General features: G+C 22.9%; 5 protein-coding genes across 5 annotated transcripts; 2 read left to right on the top strand and 3 right to left on the bottom strand.

The window, feature by feature from the left end:
- Positions 1–5: 5 nt before the first annotated feature.
- On the bottom strand, positions 6–1,550 carry PVVCY_0201260 (conserved Plasmodium protein, unknown function; the record flags this gene model as incomplete). Its single annotated transcript, XM_008628086.2, has 2 exons — positions 6–38; positions 384–1,550. 2 exons carry the CDS (start codon positions 1,548–1,550, stop codon positions 6–8), a joined length of 1,200 nt encoding a protein of 399 aa, XP_008626308.2.
- Positions 1,551–3,095: 1,545 nt separating this feature from the next.
- PVVCY_0201250 (alpha/beta hydrolase, putative) lies at positions 3,096–5,567 on the top strand (the record flags this gene model as incomplete). The annotated part of the gene is made up of 4 exons (XM_008628087.2): positions 3,096–3,146; positions 3,350–4,111; positions 4,247–4,347; positions 4,796–5,567. 4 exons carry the CDS (start codon positions 3,096–3,098, stop codon positions 5,565–5,567), a joined length of 1,686 nt encoding a protein of 561 aa, XP_008626309.1.
- Positions 5,568–6,302: 735 nt separating this feature from the next.
- Positions 6,303–11,951, bottom strand: PVVCY_0201240 (zinc finger protein, putative; the record flags this gene model as incomplete). Its single annotated transcript, XM_037634545.1, has 5 exons — positions 6,303–6,326; positions 6,445–6,526; positions 6,682–7,029; positions 7,255–7,438; positions 7,577–11,951. The coding sequence occupies 5 exons, from the start codon at positions 11,949–11,951 to the stop codon at positions 6,303–6,305; spliced, it is 5,013 nt and encodes a 1,670-aa protein (XP_037490066.1).
- Positions 11,952–13,630: 1,679 nt separating this feature from the next.
- Positions 13,631–14,734, top strand: PVVCY_0201230 (conserved Plasmodium protein, unknown function; the record flags this gene model as incomplete). Its single annotated transcript, XM_008628089.2, has 6 exons — positions 13,631–13,645; positions 13,826–13,917; positions 14,143–14,285; positions 14,373–14,470; positions 14,568–14,611; positions 14,713–14,734. The coding sequence occupies 6 exons, from the start codon at positions 13,631–13,633 to the stop codon at positions 14,732–14,734; spliced, it is 414 nt and encodes a 137-aa protein (XP_008626311.2).
- Positions 14,735–14,836: 102 nt separating this feature from the next.
- PVVCY_0201220 (conserved Plasmodium protein, unknown function) lies at positions 14,837–15,329 on the bottom strand (the record flags this gene model as incomplete). Its single annotated transcript, XM_008628090.1, has 2 exons — positions 14,837–15,109; positions 15,222–15,329. The coding sequence occupies 2 exons, from the start codon at positions 15,327–15,329 to the stop codon at positions 14,837–14,839; spliced, it is 381 nt and encodes a 126-aa protein (XP_008626312.1).
- Positions 15,330–15,361: the final 32 nt, after the last annotated feature.

Genomic DNA, 15,361 nt, shown 5'->3' with positions numbered 1-15,361 from the left:
ATTTATTAAAATGGCCCATTTATAGATTTATCTTGTAGCTGAAAAAAAAAATATATCAATTTATTTATTTTTTGTGACTATATGCTTATATTTTAATTTAATATAATATATGCATTAACATAAACACATAGCAGCAATAATATGCAAGGTAGTATATACTACTCCTATTATTACACATAACGAGAATGTTATGCGCTGCTTATTAGACATTATAAAACACATATGCAAATTTTTTTAAATATACAAATAATAATTCATAAAAAAAGACAATTTATTTATGCATAGAAAATACAATGAGTAACATATATGTGGAAAACACATAAGAATAAACTTAAAAGATAGATCAAAATAAAGTATATTTTTTATTATTATTTATGTATTACATTTTTAATGATTTGAGATAAAACAGCACGAGAAGGCTCTTCAAAATATGAATTAAATATACCGTTTAAATTGGAAAAATTATTTGAATTATATGCTGAATTAAGTCTATCAAAATCCATTATATTATATATAGCATTTTCATCTTTTCCAGTTAATAAATGTTTTATATTAAAAATATTTGTTTTTTCCCCTACTGTCCTATAAGCTGTTGAAATTCCTATATATTTCCATTTCCTAACACCCAAAAATGATTCGATTTTCTTTTTATTTTTTCTAAATTCAGGAATTTTTTTTTCAAAAATAGACATAACATCTTTTACTTCAACATTATTTTTATCATATAGTTTCATATTTGGTGGAATTAGTGAATTATTCTCTGCATTATCATTGGTTGCTAAAAATAAATTCCCAAATATTTGACCAGGAACTAAACGAATGTTTTTACTGTTTAATACATTGTGTTTAGATATAAATAAATAGCCTTGTAATATAACCATATATTTACTATTCATATTATTAATTAGCTTTATTGTACATTCATATATGTTATTTGCAAAATATTCGGTAGACCAATATGCATGTGTGTAATTAGATCCCGATACAATTTCCTCATAGTCATATACAAATAAAGGTAATGGGTGCATTCGTTCTCCCCTTAATATATTCAGATTTGAATAATCATAATTTTCATCTTGAAGTGATACGTCTTTTTTTTTTTCATTTATTTCATCCTCATCTTCAATATCTTCTTCATAATTTTCTTTTTCATTTTTTTCATCATCATTAATACCCCTTTCGTTGTCCTCTCCGTATTCTGTATCCATTATACTCAAAGGAAAATAAAATTTCCATACTCCTTGTATATCTTTTAAAATTTGTTCCTTCTTATCTTTGGCGTTGATATTATTATTTTCTTTCTCATTTTTAGTTGTTTCATTTTGGCTATTCGATAAAACCCTTATTTTATTATTTTTTATAGGGAATTTATTACTATAATTAAATATGTTATTAATGTATTTTTTTCTTCTTATATGATAATTTTCAGGAACATTAAAATTTATAAAAAGACCATTAGGCCGTTTTACGACTAAATTAAAACAACTTATTATTCCATTTTGCCATATAACCAATTTTACTAAAACAATAATGGCTAGTATCCAAACCATTGTATATTTTTTTATGACCTTAAATTAGCGTTAGCTACTTTTTAGCAAGCCATTTTATTTTTTTTTTCAAAAATAATATAACTAAAAAATTTTATACTCCTTTTAAGATATCAAAATTTCCGATCACTCATTTATAAATATATTGAAAATATATACACGGATATATAATAATATATTTGTGTGTGTATACTATATCCGCATTAGATTAACGGGATGCCCACAAATTCTCATACGCTATTTTTTCTCTTTTGAAACTTAAAAATAGTATTATAGTATAGTATCACATGAATAAAGCTTTTTCAGTTAATTGAATTGTATGAAAAACCCTATGTCATGCATATATAAATATATGCATATGTACGGAGAGCAAAAAGGATCACCATTATTATTATGAAAAGTATTTTTTCAGGGATTTTTTTCATTCATTATTCTTGACATTTTTTTATGTATTTCAAATTAATTATAAGAATATATTTTTTGATAAAACTATGAGAATACCACTATTCATTGTACATACCTACATGCATTCTATATAAATAAAATACTATCATGGCTTATTTTTTAAACATCTCTTTTACATTCCTTCCTTATATTATCGTATTTTCTTATTATTAATAATATATAAAATAACAAATAACTCTTTATATAAAAATGATAAAGATTATTGTCAATGATGGAAAACTAATTATGATGATATAGTATGCACATAAATGCACAGGCAAATATATGTAAACAAAATTATTTATGTACTTAATTCAGTTATTTTCTCTATTTTTTTCCTTCAACACTTTAAATTAATGTTAAAACAATTTGATTATTCACTAACCCTTAAAACTAAAACTAAAATGTACTCCACACATATTAAGTAAAAGTGTGGATTTCCGAGGGTGTATTTAAAAAAATATAAAATATGACCAATGTAACAACAAATGAACTAAAAAAATGTTACAAAAAATAGACAATATATCAAAAGAAATAATCAATTATGAAAAATAAATAAATATGCAAATATAAGAATAATAAATTCGGTTTTGTAATAGCAAATGTTAAGCTATATTTTCTGGTAAAAGTTATAGGTTAATACACCTTTACACATATGAAAAAAAATAAAGGAGTTAAATAATTATATATGCAATGTTATCACTTCACATATTAAAAAATGTATTTCTGTTTGTCTGTAAAAAATACGCACTTTACTAAATTGCTATTTAAAAAAATACATTTTATGCGCAATTGAATATATGATTTACCAAGTTGTTGAAAAAACAAATGAAATTTAATGAAAACGAAAAAGACAAAAATACTTACACATGTTTATATTACATATTTCCATATGTACATGAATATATGTGCATTAGTGTGTATTATTTATATAAAAATAACAACTAATTCGATATATTATTAAACACTTCCTTTTTGCAAATTTTTTGTAAAAACACACAAAACTAAAAAACGGGAATATTGAAGTATATCAATAAAACTCGTGGATTTATAATCAAAAAATATTACATAAATCAAAATACAAAAAAGGAAACGCAAAGGGTCATGGGAGGTGCTTTATCCAGTACAGCCTTATTTCGTCCTACTTCGCCAAGTGTTAGTAGAAAAATTATAAAAATACATTCAATTATTTATATATTCATCTTTTTTACATTAAATGGTATATATATCCATATATATATATATATACATTAGACAACCAACATATTTTCCTATCAGATAAAAATTATACACATAAATTATTATCATATATGTTGTCCCATTTTTTTATAATTTTTTTTTATTTCCTTCTATTGTAGTACGAAGATGACTTGAAAAATCTAATTTATATCCCAGAGCTTTTACACATAAATCCAAATAAATATTTGGAAAATAAGCAATTCGAGATATTTAATAAAGATGACAATATAAAAGAGTTAAGTAAAAGCAAATTCCCAGCTTTATTCTTTTATTACTCTAAAAAGTTAAAAACTAAGCATACAGTTATGTATTTTCATAGTAACTCCTGTGATTTAGGACAAATTTATGAAGAATTATATACTTTACATGAATTTTTACATATTAATATATTAGCTATAGAATATGTTGGATTTGGTTTATCCTATTTAGAAGGTTCACCCAATCAGTATAATATTAATAGAAGAGCATTAGCTGCTTATAATTTTTTAAAATCATTAAATTTAAACCCTGAAAATATAATACTATTTGGTAGATCTATAGGTACTGGTGTGGCTACTAAATTAGCTCATAATGTAAAACTCATGGGCGATAATATAGGAGGAATTATATTACATTCTCCATATATATCAATTGAAAAGTTAGTAGAAGATTATGTCTCATATTCTTCATATCTAATTGAAAATATATATGACAATTTTAAAAGTTTAACAGCCCTTAGTAATAATGATGATTCAGATGCTCCATTCTTACTTATACATGGTAAAGATGATGAAGTAATAAATATATCTCATTCCGAATATTTAATCAAAAATTTAAATAATAAATTTAAGTCTTCCTTTTATCCTGACGACTCTTCTCACAACTGTTACTATGTCATTGATGTAAGTTTACCATTACAAAAATAAAATATTTATAATCTTCCCTAAATGATTTCCCAAATCGAAAACGAAAAAAACAAATTTTGCTTATCTCAGTTCATATAAAACTACTATTTTATTTTAATTTTTACTATATAGGACATTGCTATACCCACAAAGAAATTTCTATGTACCCTCAGTAAATCACGTCATCAAAAAAAGACAGAAGTACTATTATCGTTATCTTATCTAAGAAAAGAGTAATGAATATATACACCCAAAAAATATTTACTTTTAATAATATTGTACAACACATGTCAATTTCAAACTATACTCACAAATAAGTTTATGTTATGAAATATCATAATATGGTGAAATTATTCTAAAGCATCAAAATATTATGCATATTCCTTTATATATATGCATATATTTTTTTCTCACCATATTTTTCTCTTTCATTACAATCTATTTCCAGAAATCCTAATTCTAATTAAATCGGAGGCATAAGGAATATTCTTTCAAATTTTTTAAATTCTCAATATTTTGAAAGGCAAATATTCCTAATATAAATCTCCATCTCTACAATATATTCTTACTTTTAAAAAAAATAACATTTTTTCTTTTATACATTTCTTATGAATTTTACATATTATATTGATTAAAAAACAAGTGTAATATTTTTTTCCTTTTTACTTTTCCCTTTTTCAGGCTAACAATATTTGAAATACGAAAATTTGGCTATAAAAAAAAAGGACAAAAACAGATAATACATATAAGCAATATGTACAATGATGAATGTGTAAGGAAAATCCATAAACAGAAAAAAAAATTATGCAAAAAAATTAAAAAATTGAATAAAAAATATAAGTTAAATGAATTAGGTAAAGAAGAAATAAACAATGACACCGCAATTGAAAATAATGTCAAAGGATATGCCGAAATGTATAATAATAAAATCAACAGAGGTGAAAATTTTACCAAGTTAGACAAAACACAAACTACTGAAGATACAGACAATTCTTATAGTGATCAAACATTTACAGGCACCGATAGTAAATCCTCATCATATACAAACTATTACGAATATAATGAAAACCGAGATGTTAAACATCGAGTTCGTGATATAGTATATTTTTTTAATACTAAATGTTTTAAAAATACACAAAAAAATGATAATATAAATAATAAATCGAATTGCATTAGAGCCTATTCAAATTTCCATTTAGATGAAAAACCAATAAATTATAATGATTCATGTGCATCTGACTATTTTAGTGAAATTGAAGAAAAGCAAAGAAATCTATCTGATTCTGATCTAGTTAATAAAAAATATCATAATGTGATACATCAAAAAAAAAAAGATGGACATAAATCAAGTGTATTATATTGTAACTTTAAAAATATTACGCACAACAAAATTGCTACTGATATAACACAATATTCGGATGATATAAAAAGAGAATGTAACACAAATATATAAAGATAAAATATTGCAAAAATCAAGACTATTAATAATACTACATATATAAGGAGCAATATCGAAGTTTATTCTTATGTAGAAAATGGATTCCCTTCAAACAAAATCAAATCTTTAATTTACCCATTACAATTTTAGACAGTTTTATTTAGTAAAATTAGTACTGTATATATATTAGAGAAGGTTTTATTCGACTTTCTCATAATAATTAAAAAATTTATGTGTATATTGCTCGCTTTGTTTTCTACCCATAACTGTCTGAATGCCAGTTTATGTTCTTTTTTGTTATGTTTTTTTCGTTTTTTTCATTTTGTTCACCGCTTTCTTATTTGTTTTCGTCACCCCTTTGTATATTCTCTTTTTTCACAAAGGGATATGGGATTCTAGTTCTTAAAATTTGCGTATTAATTATAATAGTGAATATATTATATATTTTTTTTGTATTTTTGTTTTTGTTATTAAACAAGAAAAAATAGACAAAAAAATAAAATAAATTAATAAAATATAGAAAAATAAACAATGAGATCGATCCTAATTACCATGCAAACATACACAAGTGCATGTGCATATACCATAAAAAAATATATTAACGAATATATTTTTCATACATAAAAAATACATATATATATTCCTGATGCTTGAATTACTTCCAGCTTATAATTTCAAAATATTTAATAAGCCGAAGTTTTAATGCATATTTGTGGAAACACAATATGCAATAACTAAATCGGAGGTGTTTTAATTAAAGTATAATGGAATGATCTAAAAAATTATTTGAAAAAAAGGAAAAAGAAAAAATGAGGAATAATTTTTATATCTGTATATTACTAATTTAAACATTTTTTATGTATTTAAAAAAAAATATGTTAAATTTTTCTACCTCTAGCAAATTCAAATACTGTGGGCACATAGGGCACTTAAACTGTTTTGATCTATGCGCATGAATTTTATCAACGCAATTTCTTGAAAAAAAAAAAAGAAAAAAGAAACAAATTTATTTCAATCCAAATAAAACAAAATTAATATATACATTAATATGTAGAGTATCATTTAATGAATCAAGAAAACATAAAATTCTTTCAATAATTTATTTTTTATCTTTATTTGTCTGTCTTACTTGCAAATAGCATGACCACATGTTAGTAAGTATGGCATGTTGTCCTTTGAAGATTTGTCTCTACTAATAGGACATGTAAAAGATGAATGAAAGAAAAAACATCCACTTAAATCAACTTCAACCGCTAATGAATTAGAAATAAGAGAACAATTCTGTTTTTTATTTTTTTTGTTATCTTCTTTCCCCAATTTTTCAATAGGTTTGTCTACACTCTTCCCATTTGAAGGATTCAATGAACTGCTATTTTTTAATTCCTCTAATCTTTTGTTGTTATCCTTTAAAATTGTTTCAGCTTCTATCAACTTTTTTGAACTTATCAATCCTCCGCATAATAATATGGAAAGCGGGCTAATAAAAAAGTGAAAAAAAAAACAAAATAATAATCACATTCAGTTCGATATAAATTAAGAAAAAAAAATTTAATTCTAGAAAAATCAACCACACTATGCATACTAAATAGTTTACATTATTGTTTAAAAATGTACATCGATCAATTTTTGTTTTTTATTTCAGTAGATTATTCATATGAAACTGTAATATTCATGTAGATATATATATGTGTATGTGGTATACCTCTTTAAGGGGATAAACACCTTTTTCTCTGTTTCCTTGACAATAGTTTTTTCAATCTTTTTACTTTCTGGGTTTGTTCCTTTACGTGTTGGTATTTTTTTTCCAGAAACTTTATTTTTATCTTTTTTTCGCTCGTTCTCATCCATGCTACTGTATGTATGATTTTTTCTGGATTTATTTCGACCTAAAAAATTTTTAAAAATAAATTGAAATATTATTTTTTCACATTCATAAGAACCAAGCATACACATATATGTGTCCTTTATAGAATATTTCATAATTTTTCTTTATTCATGTAATTATAAAAAAACATTTATATTACCTTCCAATTTAAAAGACTCTTTATTTTTTTTATTTCGATTTTTATCATTTTCTTTATTTTTGTTTCTTTTATTTTTTTTCCCCATTTTTTCTTCACGTAAAAAATTTGAAGCATAATTTTTTTTTTTCATATTTTTTTTATATGATCCAAAAAAAACTCTTTTTTTTTTTTTTAATGTTTTTTCTTTCTGTTCTTTAGATTCATTTTGATCATGGTTTTCCGTGTTTTCTGTATCAGTGTTTCCAGAATTTTTATTTCTATTTTCTCTTTCTTCTCCTTTTACCATTATCTTTTTGTCTTCTTCTCCTTCATTATTATTCCTACCTGTCTCGATAATATCTTTTTTAATGGGTTCTAAGTTTGTTGCTTCTTCTGGTATTTCGTCTTTTTCGGATTTCTCGTTTACATCAAATTTATTATCACCCTTTTTTAGATCTTTAGAATTTTGTTCAAGATTTGAAATAGAATCTGTTGATTTATCTGCATCTTTAGTTTCACAACTTGTATTATGGGTATTATCCATATTTTCATTAGTTTCATCATTTTCTCTTTTTATTACTTCTTCCGTTTTTGTATAATCAGGCAATTTTGTTTCTTTTTCCTCAATACTATTTATATTTTTATTGAGCGAGTTTTCCACTGTACCACATTGTGAATCTTCTTTATTTTTCTCTGGATTGGTATCTAGTTTGTCATTTAAATTTGGAGAAAATAAATCACTTTTCGATACTGCAATATAACTCTTTATTTGATCATCGTTTTTATTAATTTCTGAAATATTTTCATTTTTTTCTATCTTTTCCTCTTCCTCAGATTTATTAACTTCCTTCACCATTTCACTATCATTTTTGTCTTCCTTTTTTTCATCACTTTTATTTTCCTCCGCTTCTGTTTGGCATGGCTTAATGCCATGTGGTTTATTTCTTTTCGTATTTTTTGTGTTTTTGTTTTTTTTTCGATTTTTCTTTTTATCTTTCTCATTTGAATTCGATTCTTCATAATAACTTTCACTTTTTTCCTTTTTTTTTTTTTTATTTTTATTTTTAGAAGCATTTGGTCGTTTATTTCCATTTTTCTTTTTTTTTTTACTCCATCTTAGGTATATCCGTCTAAGTTCTAAATTATTATTTGTTCGTGATAAAGAGTTGTGTAAATTATATATCTCTCTATTTGTTAATACATGTGTTAATAAAATTCGACTAACATCAATCGATGTTTTTGCTAACCTTGTATTATTTGTAGCTAATGTTGCTCGACTATATGCTTGTGTGTTATTTTTATTCGATAATGCTACCATCGTATTTTTTTTTAAATATTCTTCTCTAATAATATCATTTTTCTCTTTTAATTTATTAATGTCTGTGTCCTCATTTTCATCTGAACTTGACGAACTACAAAAATATGCATTTTTAGATGCAGATTCTGAATCAGAATCGCTATTATCGTCATTGAATGACGACATAACTGAATCATTCGAACTAGAAGAAGCAGTACTTTTCAAACTGAGGCGTTCCTTTTCATTTTCCTTCTCCTCTTCACAATCTTTGGATTCTTTTTTTAAAATTTTAGATTCGCCCACTTGTGAATCAATCATACTATCATAAGTATCGATTCCATCATCACCACTAGTTACATCTTCCCTTTCTGATAACAAACTATCATGATTATTTTTTATTTTTTTTATTTTTTTCTCATCATCTTCAAACTCAGATTCAATCCCATCTACCATTTTTTCCTTTTTAGAAAAATTAGTTAAAAATTTACATCTTGATATTTTTCTCTTTAGTTCATTTGGCTTTTTAATAAAACATGATTCGTTCAGAACATCATATGTATTATTATTACGTCTTATATCATAAAAATAATGAGCCATATTATTTATACTATTCCTATTTACAGAATCTTTACAATATAATAAATTTATGTCACTATTTTTATCCCATTCATCTCTTATATTTATGCATTTTGCATGGTATCCACTATTTATGTTCTGAACTGTATTATGTAAAATTTTTGTAGTATTATCATCATAAAATTGAGATGTTTTATTTAATATTTTAGATGTTAAATATAAATGGGTTCTATTATAGTATTCAAAAGAATCCATTTCATTTTTTTTATACAAATAAATTTCCTTATCATTTCTTAGCGTATCATTAGGACTACTAATCCAATCGAGTTTATTTCTATATATTTTTTCTAAACAACTTCTTTGTCTATAGTCCGAATGAACTTCAGATAGCATATCCTTTGTATGGGAACAAACATTTCTATACCATCCTTTTTCTAATTTTTCACGTATATCTATATTATCTTGTCTTTTTTCAAAATTTCTCTCATATTCATTTTGCTTATCTTTTTTTTTAAATATCAAATTTGTAGTACTATGATTATTTTCATACCTATAATTATATAAATCATCTAAAAATGATAATTTATTTTCATTTTCAAACAATTTATCTATATTACTTTCTATGTATGACTCACATAAAGGCCGTGAATTATATTCCTTATTTAATTTTTCAATATATTTTTTTTTTCTCATTATTCCTTCATATTCTTTTTCTTTGTACATATAATCATGGACTAGTTGTGTATTATTATTTTTTTTTATATATAATGGGTATTCTTTTTGACAAAATATGTATGACTTTTTACCTCCCCTTCTTAATCTATTATTATATTCTCTTTCTTCTCCGATTTTTTGATAGACATATGTATATTTATTTTTTTTTAAGCAACTATTTTTATTTCTTTCCATTTCCTTATTTTTATTTATACTTCTTCTTAAAATGTTTTCATTTTTTTTTTTTTTCGTTTTTTTATCTTTTTTTCCTTCAGTAATAATTTTTATATTTTCAAAACTTTTTATTTTATTGTTATCTGTTAAAATTGGGACTACTACTAATACATTTGGTTCCCCTTGAGTGGCAAGTAAATACCTTTTCTCTTCCTCATTGAAATTGGATTTATTTATTTTGCTACCTTTACTATTTCGTTTTGAATTATCTTTTCTTTCACTATTTCTTCTCGTTTTTTTCTTTTTCTTATCAAAATTATGATATAGATTATTATTATTTACACATTTTTCAAGTTTATCCTTTTTATATACCTTAATATTTATTCCTTCTTCATTATAAGCTTGTTTAAAATAATTAAAAGCTTGAGAATGAATATTTAAAAACATCTCTTTAAATAATAAATTATCAGATCCTATACATATAAAAGAACTTAATCTTGATATATGTGTTTTATTTTCATTATAATTTATCATAAGATTTCTTAAACATGTTAAAGCTTTTTCTTTGTTCTCTTTAGATGATATTAAATAATTCATACAATCTAAAAAGTATATCAATTTATGATATTTTTTTTTTATATTTTCATTACATGTATTATACCATTCTATACATGTACTTACATCACAATTTTTTATATTATATAAAATAGTGTGATATTTTTTATATCCTTCAAATACTTCTTTTCTGATTAATGCATGTTCAAATGTTATTTGTTCATAATTATTTTCATACCATATTTTATTTATATATTCTTTTTTTAACTCATAAAATAACCATGTGTCTTTATTTTTTTCATTATAAAAATTACACTTTTTTATATTATTTAAAAGTATAGAATATTTCCCATTGACTAAATATTCCTTTTTTTTATCATCCCATTCGACATTTTTCTCTAACTTGTCGTCATTTTTTTTTATATTTATTTTGTCATAATTATAAAGAGTGCTATTTTTGTTAGCCTCGATATGTAGATCTTTACTTTGTCCTGAATAAAATCCACTCGCATTCTGTGTGCCAATTTGTTTTTTATTTTTTTTTTCCATCCGTCTCAATTTTCTTTTTTCCAAAATTTCTTTATTTAAAATATAATACATAAAAAAATCACCATTTTGTAAAAAATGTAATAATATTAATTTAAGAACTATATTTTTTTTTATATTAATATTTTGAAAAATTTCAGGAACTTGTTGCTTTGTTAAAGATATAATATCTTTATACGAAAATAATAATGTGTTATAAATTCTTTTATTTTCTTCACATATTTTTTCAGTATAATTTTTTGCAGACACATCTTTAATTAGTTCATTGATATCGTATTTGTTTTTAGTTTCATTTGAAACACCTTTGTCATCATTTTTTACACAAATTTCTTTTTCTTTTTTTTTTTTTACAATTTTTTCTTCTATATTTTCCTTAACCTGTTGAACTTTTTCCAACAAACCATCAATGCTATTCAAATAAAAATCAAATGTTTCATTCTGTTGTATCTTAAATTCTTTTAATTCCTTTTCTACTTCCTTAAACTCACTATTTCGTGAAATACACTCACCGAATAAATAATTCTCTTTCATCATATATTTTATAAGCTTATATTATTTATGAGAAAGTCAAAAATAGATTGGGCATGTCTCTAATACTTCATATTACTCGTATAGGAGTACTAACATAGACATAAAAATATTATATTACTCAATTTACAACTTGAAATATGTATAAATATAAACAATATATTTGCTAGCATAAAAATAGTACTCTATACAAAATATTTAACTTAAACATAAGTGTAAAGCAAATATAGAAATCACCTTTCTTTACACTAAATTATTTTTTTAACACATTTATTTTCAATTTAATATTTCGGATTTCCTTTAAATCAATATTTATAGTGCTTATTCCCTATCAATTGGTATATTCTTTTCTTCTTTTTAAACTTCTTTCTACAATATATATACTATTGTGTTATATTTATATCCGCAATGCGTGCGAAGGTGTAACTATATATTCCCACCCACACAACATCCATACATTTATAGATATATTTATATATACTCACGGAAATGCACATAAAATATTTCTACTTTAAGATTGACACAATAGTTAACGAAAAAAAAACAAAAAATATATATATGTTATAAATCATATAGAACTTGTCTATTAATAAATACAAACATTTCGGAATTTGGAAAAACATACTAAACATATAATATTATGCAACTTAAAGGTTGTGTGAATTTCATAAGACATATAATCATTGTAACGCAAAAAAAAAATAAGGTAGTAAAAAATGATATTGTTTAAATTAAACAAATATAACAATCAAACGATAGAATAAAATAAAAATGTATATAAAGCATTCCTCTTTTTTTCTACACGTTTTTTAAATTTAATATTTTTTTTTTCCTTTTGCGTCATGCAGAAAGAAAAATTTTTATATAATTTACGATTGTTATATATAGAAAACATAAAGCTTGAAGAAAGTTAAATTTTTTTTTTGGAAAATGCTTGAACGTAATCACATGCATAAATATGATATAAGTATTACTATCTTATATTGATATTTTGCATATATATGGATGTATAAATTTTCTTATTTGCTTTATCATTTCTTCTTGATATTTAATTATATTTTGTAAAAAATAATAAATATATAATGATTGAATAAAAAAAAAACAGCACACTTATAAATATATAGAGCAAATTTCATACATACCGTAACAAAGAATATGCATAAATTTATAACTTCAATGAAATGAAAAAAAAATATATGAAATATAATTATGTAAAATTTACATATGTACTTTTTTTTCAAATATAAAAAAAAAATGTATTTATTATATCCTTAAAATATATCCACGTTATAGGGTATGAAATAAAAATGATTTTAAAAACACAGCATCATCAAAATGTTATCGTAAATAAATATATACCATAAAGTATTAAATTTTTTTTTTTTTAAATATATATAAAATAAAAGACTTAATTTATATAACTACAAAAATATTACACAATATTTTTCAGATATATTTATTAATATAACACCATTTGAGTATTCGCATAATCCCCTATATGTGTGTATTACTCACTTGCATATCCAATGATATATATAAATATACTTTTTTCGATTTATTTGTATTATTTTAATTTATATTTGAAAATTTTTTAAGTATACTTGCTTCCTTTCAAGCTTGCTTTATTTAAAAAATAAAATTTCCTTATTAAACGGAGTTATATCATTTTATTTTTTTATGGTAGCATGGATGAACTGGAAGTAATATATTTCTTACTCTTTTAAAAATTATAAATTATAAAATATAAAAAAGTTATATTTAAGTCAAATAAAAAATTAAATTACTATTAAGCTGTCACAATACATATTTGCTCATAAAAAAAAGTCACTGTTGCATAATCATATGCATGTGTCCACAATTATATATTTCTTATTATTCAGAAAAAAAGAATTATAAACTTATTTAATTTAAAGAAAAATGATATGGGTTATATCGATAAGCAAGATCTGATAACCATACTGAAGTCTTTAGGGTCTATAAAAAAATTTATACCTTATATATAAAATAGTTTACTTTGTCATAATCCTAAAATATAACAATGCATTACATACTTATGAGCATGCATATTGCATATGAAATAACATTCATTATATTTACTAAATAAGACAATAGGCATAAATTATTTCCAAATCTTATGTATTTATTTTATTTCTTACTAACATAAATCTTTTAATCTACTATTTTTTCGTAAAACCAGACTAAAGATATGCTATGATATATTTAAAGATAATAAAAATTCATATAATTTCGATGAATTAAATGAATATGCTGAAAAATTTAAAACAAATTATTATATAAAACAAAAAATTGAAAATAGTATCCTATTTTTAAATCCAGACAGTATAACACATTTTTTTTTCACATTAACTTAGCATTTTATTATCATTTTCACTATCTTTATATGTTCATTCTTTTTTTTTTAAATAGATATTACAATAAATAAAAATGTATTAAAGAGTATTTTATGTGAAAATGGAAATAAATTCACAGACGATGAATTTAAAAAGTTTCTTATCAACATTCCAGTAACGTCTTTTATGCATTAGGAATTAAAAAGTTATGCAATTTTTTTAAACAAATTTTTAATTATAATAATATATACAAACATATATTTCAATTTAGGTTAACCCAGAAGGAAATATAAACCATTCTGATTTAGTTGATATGTAAAAAATAAAAACAAAAAAAATAATACACATTGATATACCATCATTATGAGTTATATCAATACGAATAAAAATATTATCCTAAATATATTTTTTTTTAGACTTTCAAATTATGTGATATAATAAAGAGAAACTAATCATGGTATAGAGATATGGTATTTTCACTAAATATTTTACAAACTAATATATGCAACCACTCTGAATACGCATAGGAATGTCATTTATTTAACTTTTTGTTGTTTTTTCATTACTATGCAAAATATCAGTTAACAATTTGAATGTATTTTTAATTTCCTGTTCATCCTTATTTTTTAAATATTCTGATAATTTTCCAAGGTCATTATTACTTTTGTTTGAGTAAAAATAAAAGAGCTTCAACAAATCGACACTATTTATTTCCATTAAATTGTATAGCAACTTTTCTTTCCCTTTATCTATTATATTTATATTCGAATTTATGTAGTTATTTATTAGTGTGTCCAGTTCAAGCATACCAACCTACCAAGTGAAATAAAAAATAAACAATTATATATACATATTTTTTTTGTGAATAGCCACGGCAATACACACTCATTCTCTTTTTTTAACTCCACAAATTTTATAAACTTACACTTTTAAATTTATATCTTATTTTTTTTTTTAAAATTTCTAATTCTTCATTACTAATATTTTTGATAGTCGAAGAATATGTTCTCAAAAATCGACAGACACTATACATTTTCAGTTTATTGTATTTTGGGGGACTTTTAT

Source organism: Plasmodium vinckei, assembly GCF_900681995.1.
Source record: "Plasmodium vinckei vinckei genome assembly, chromosome: PVVCY_02".
NCBI lineage: Eukaryota > Apicomplexa > Aconoidasida > Haemosporida > Plasmodiidae > Plasmodium > Plasmodium vinckei.
This window is presented reverse-complemented; position numbering and strand designations above follow the sequence as displayed.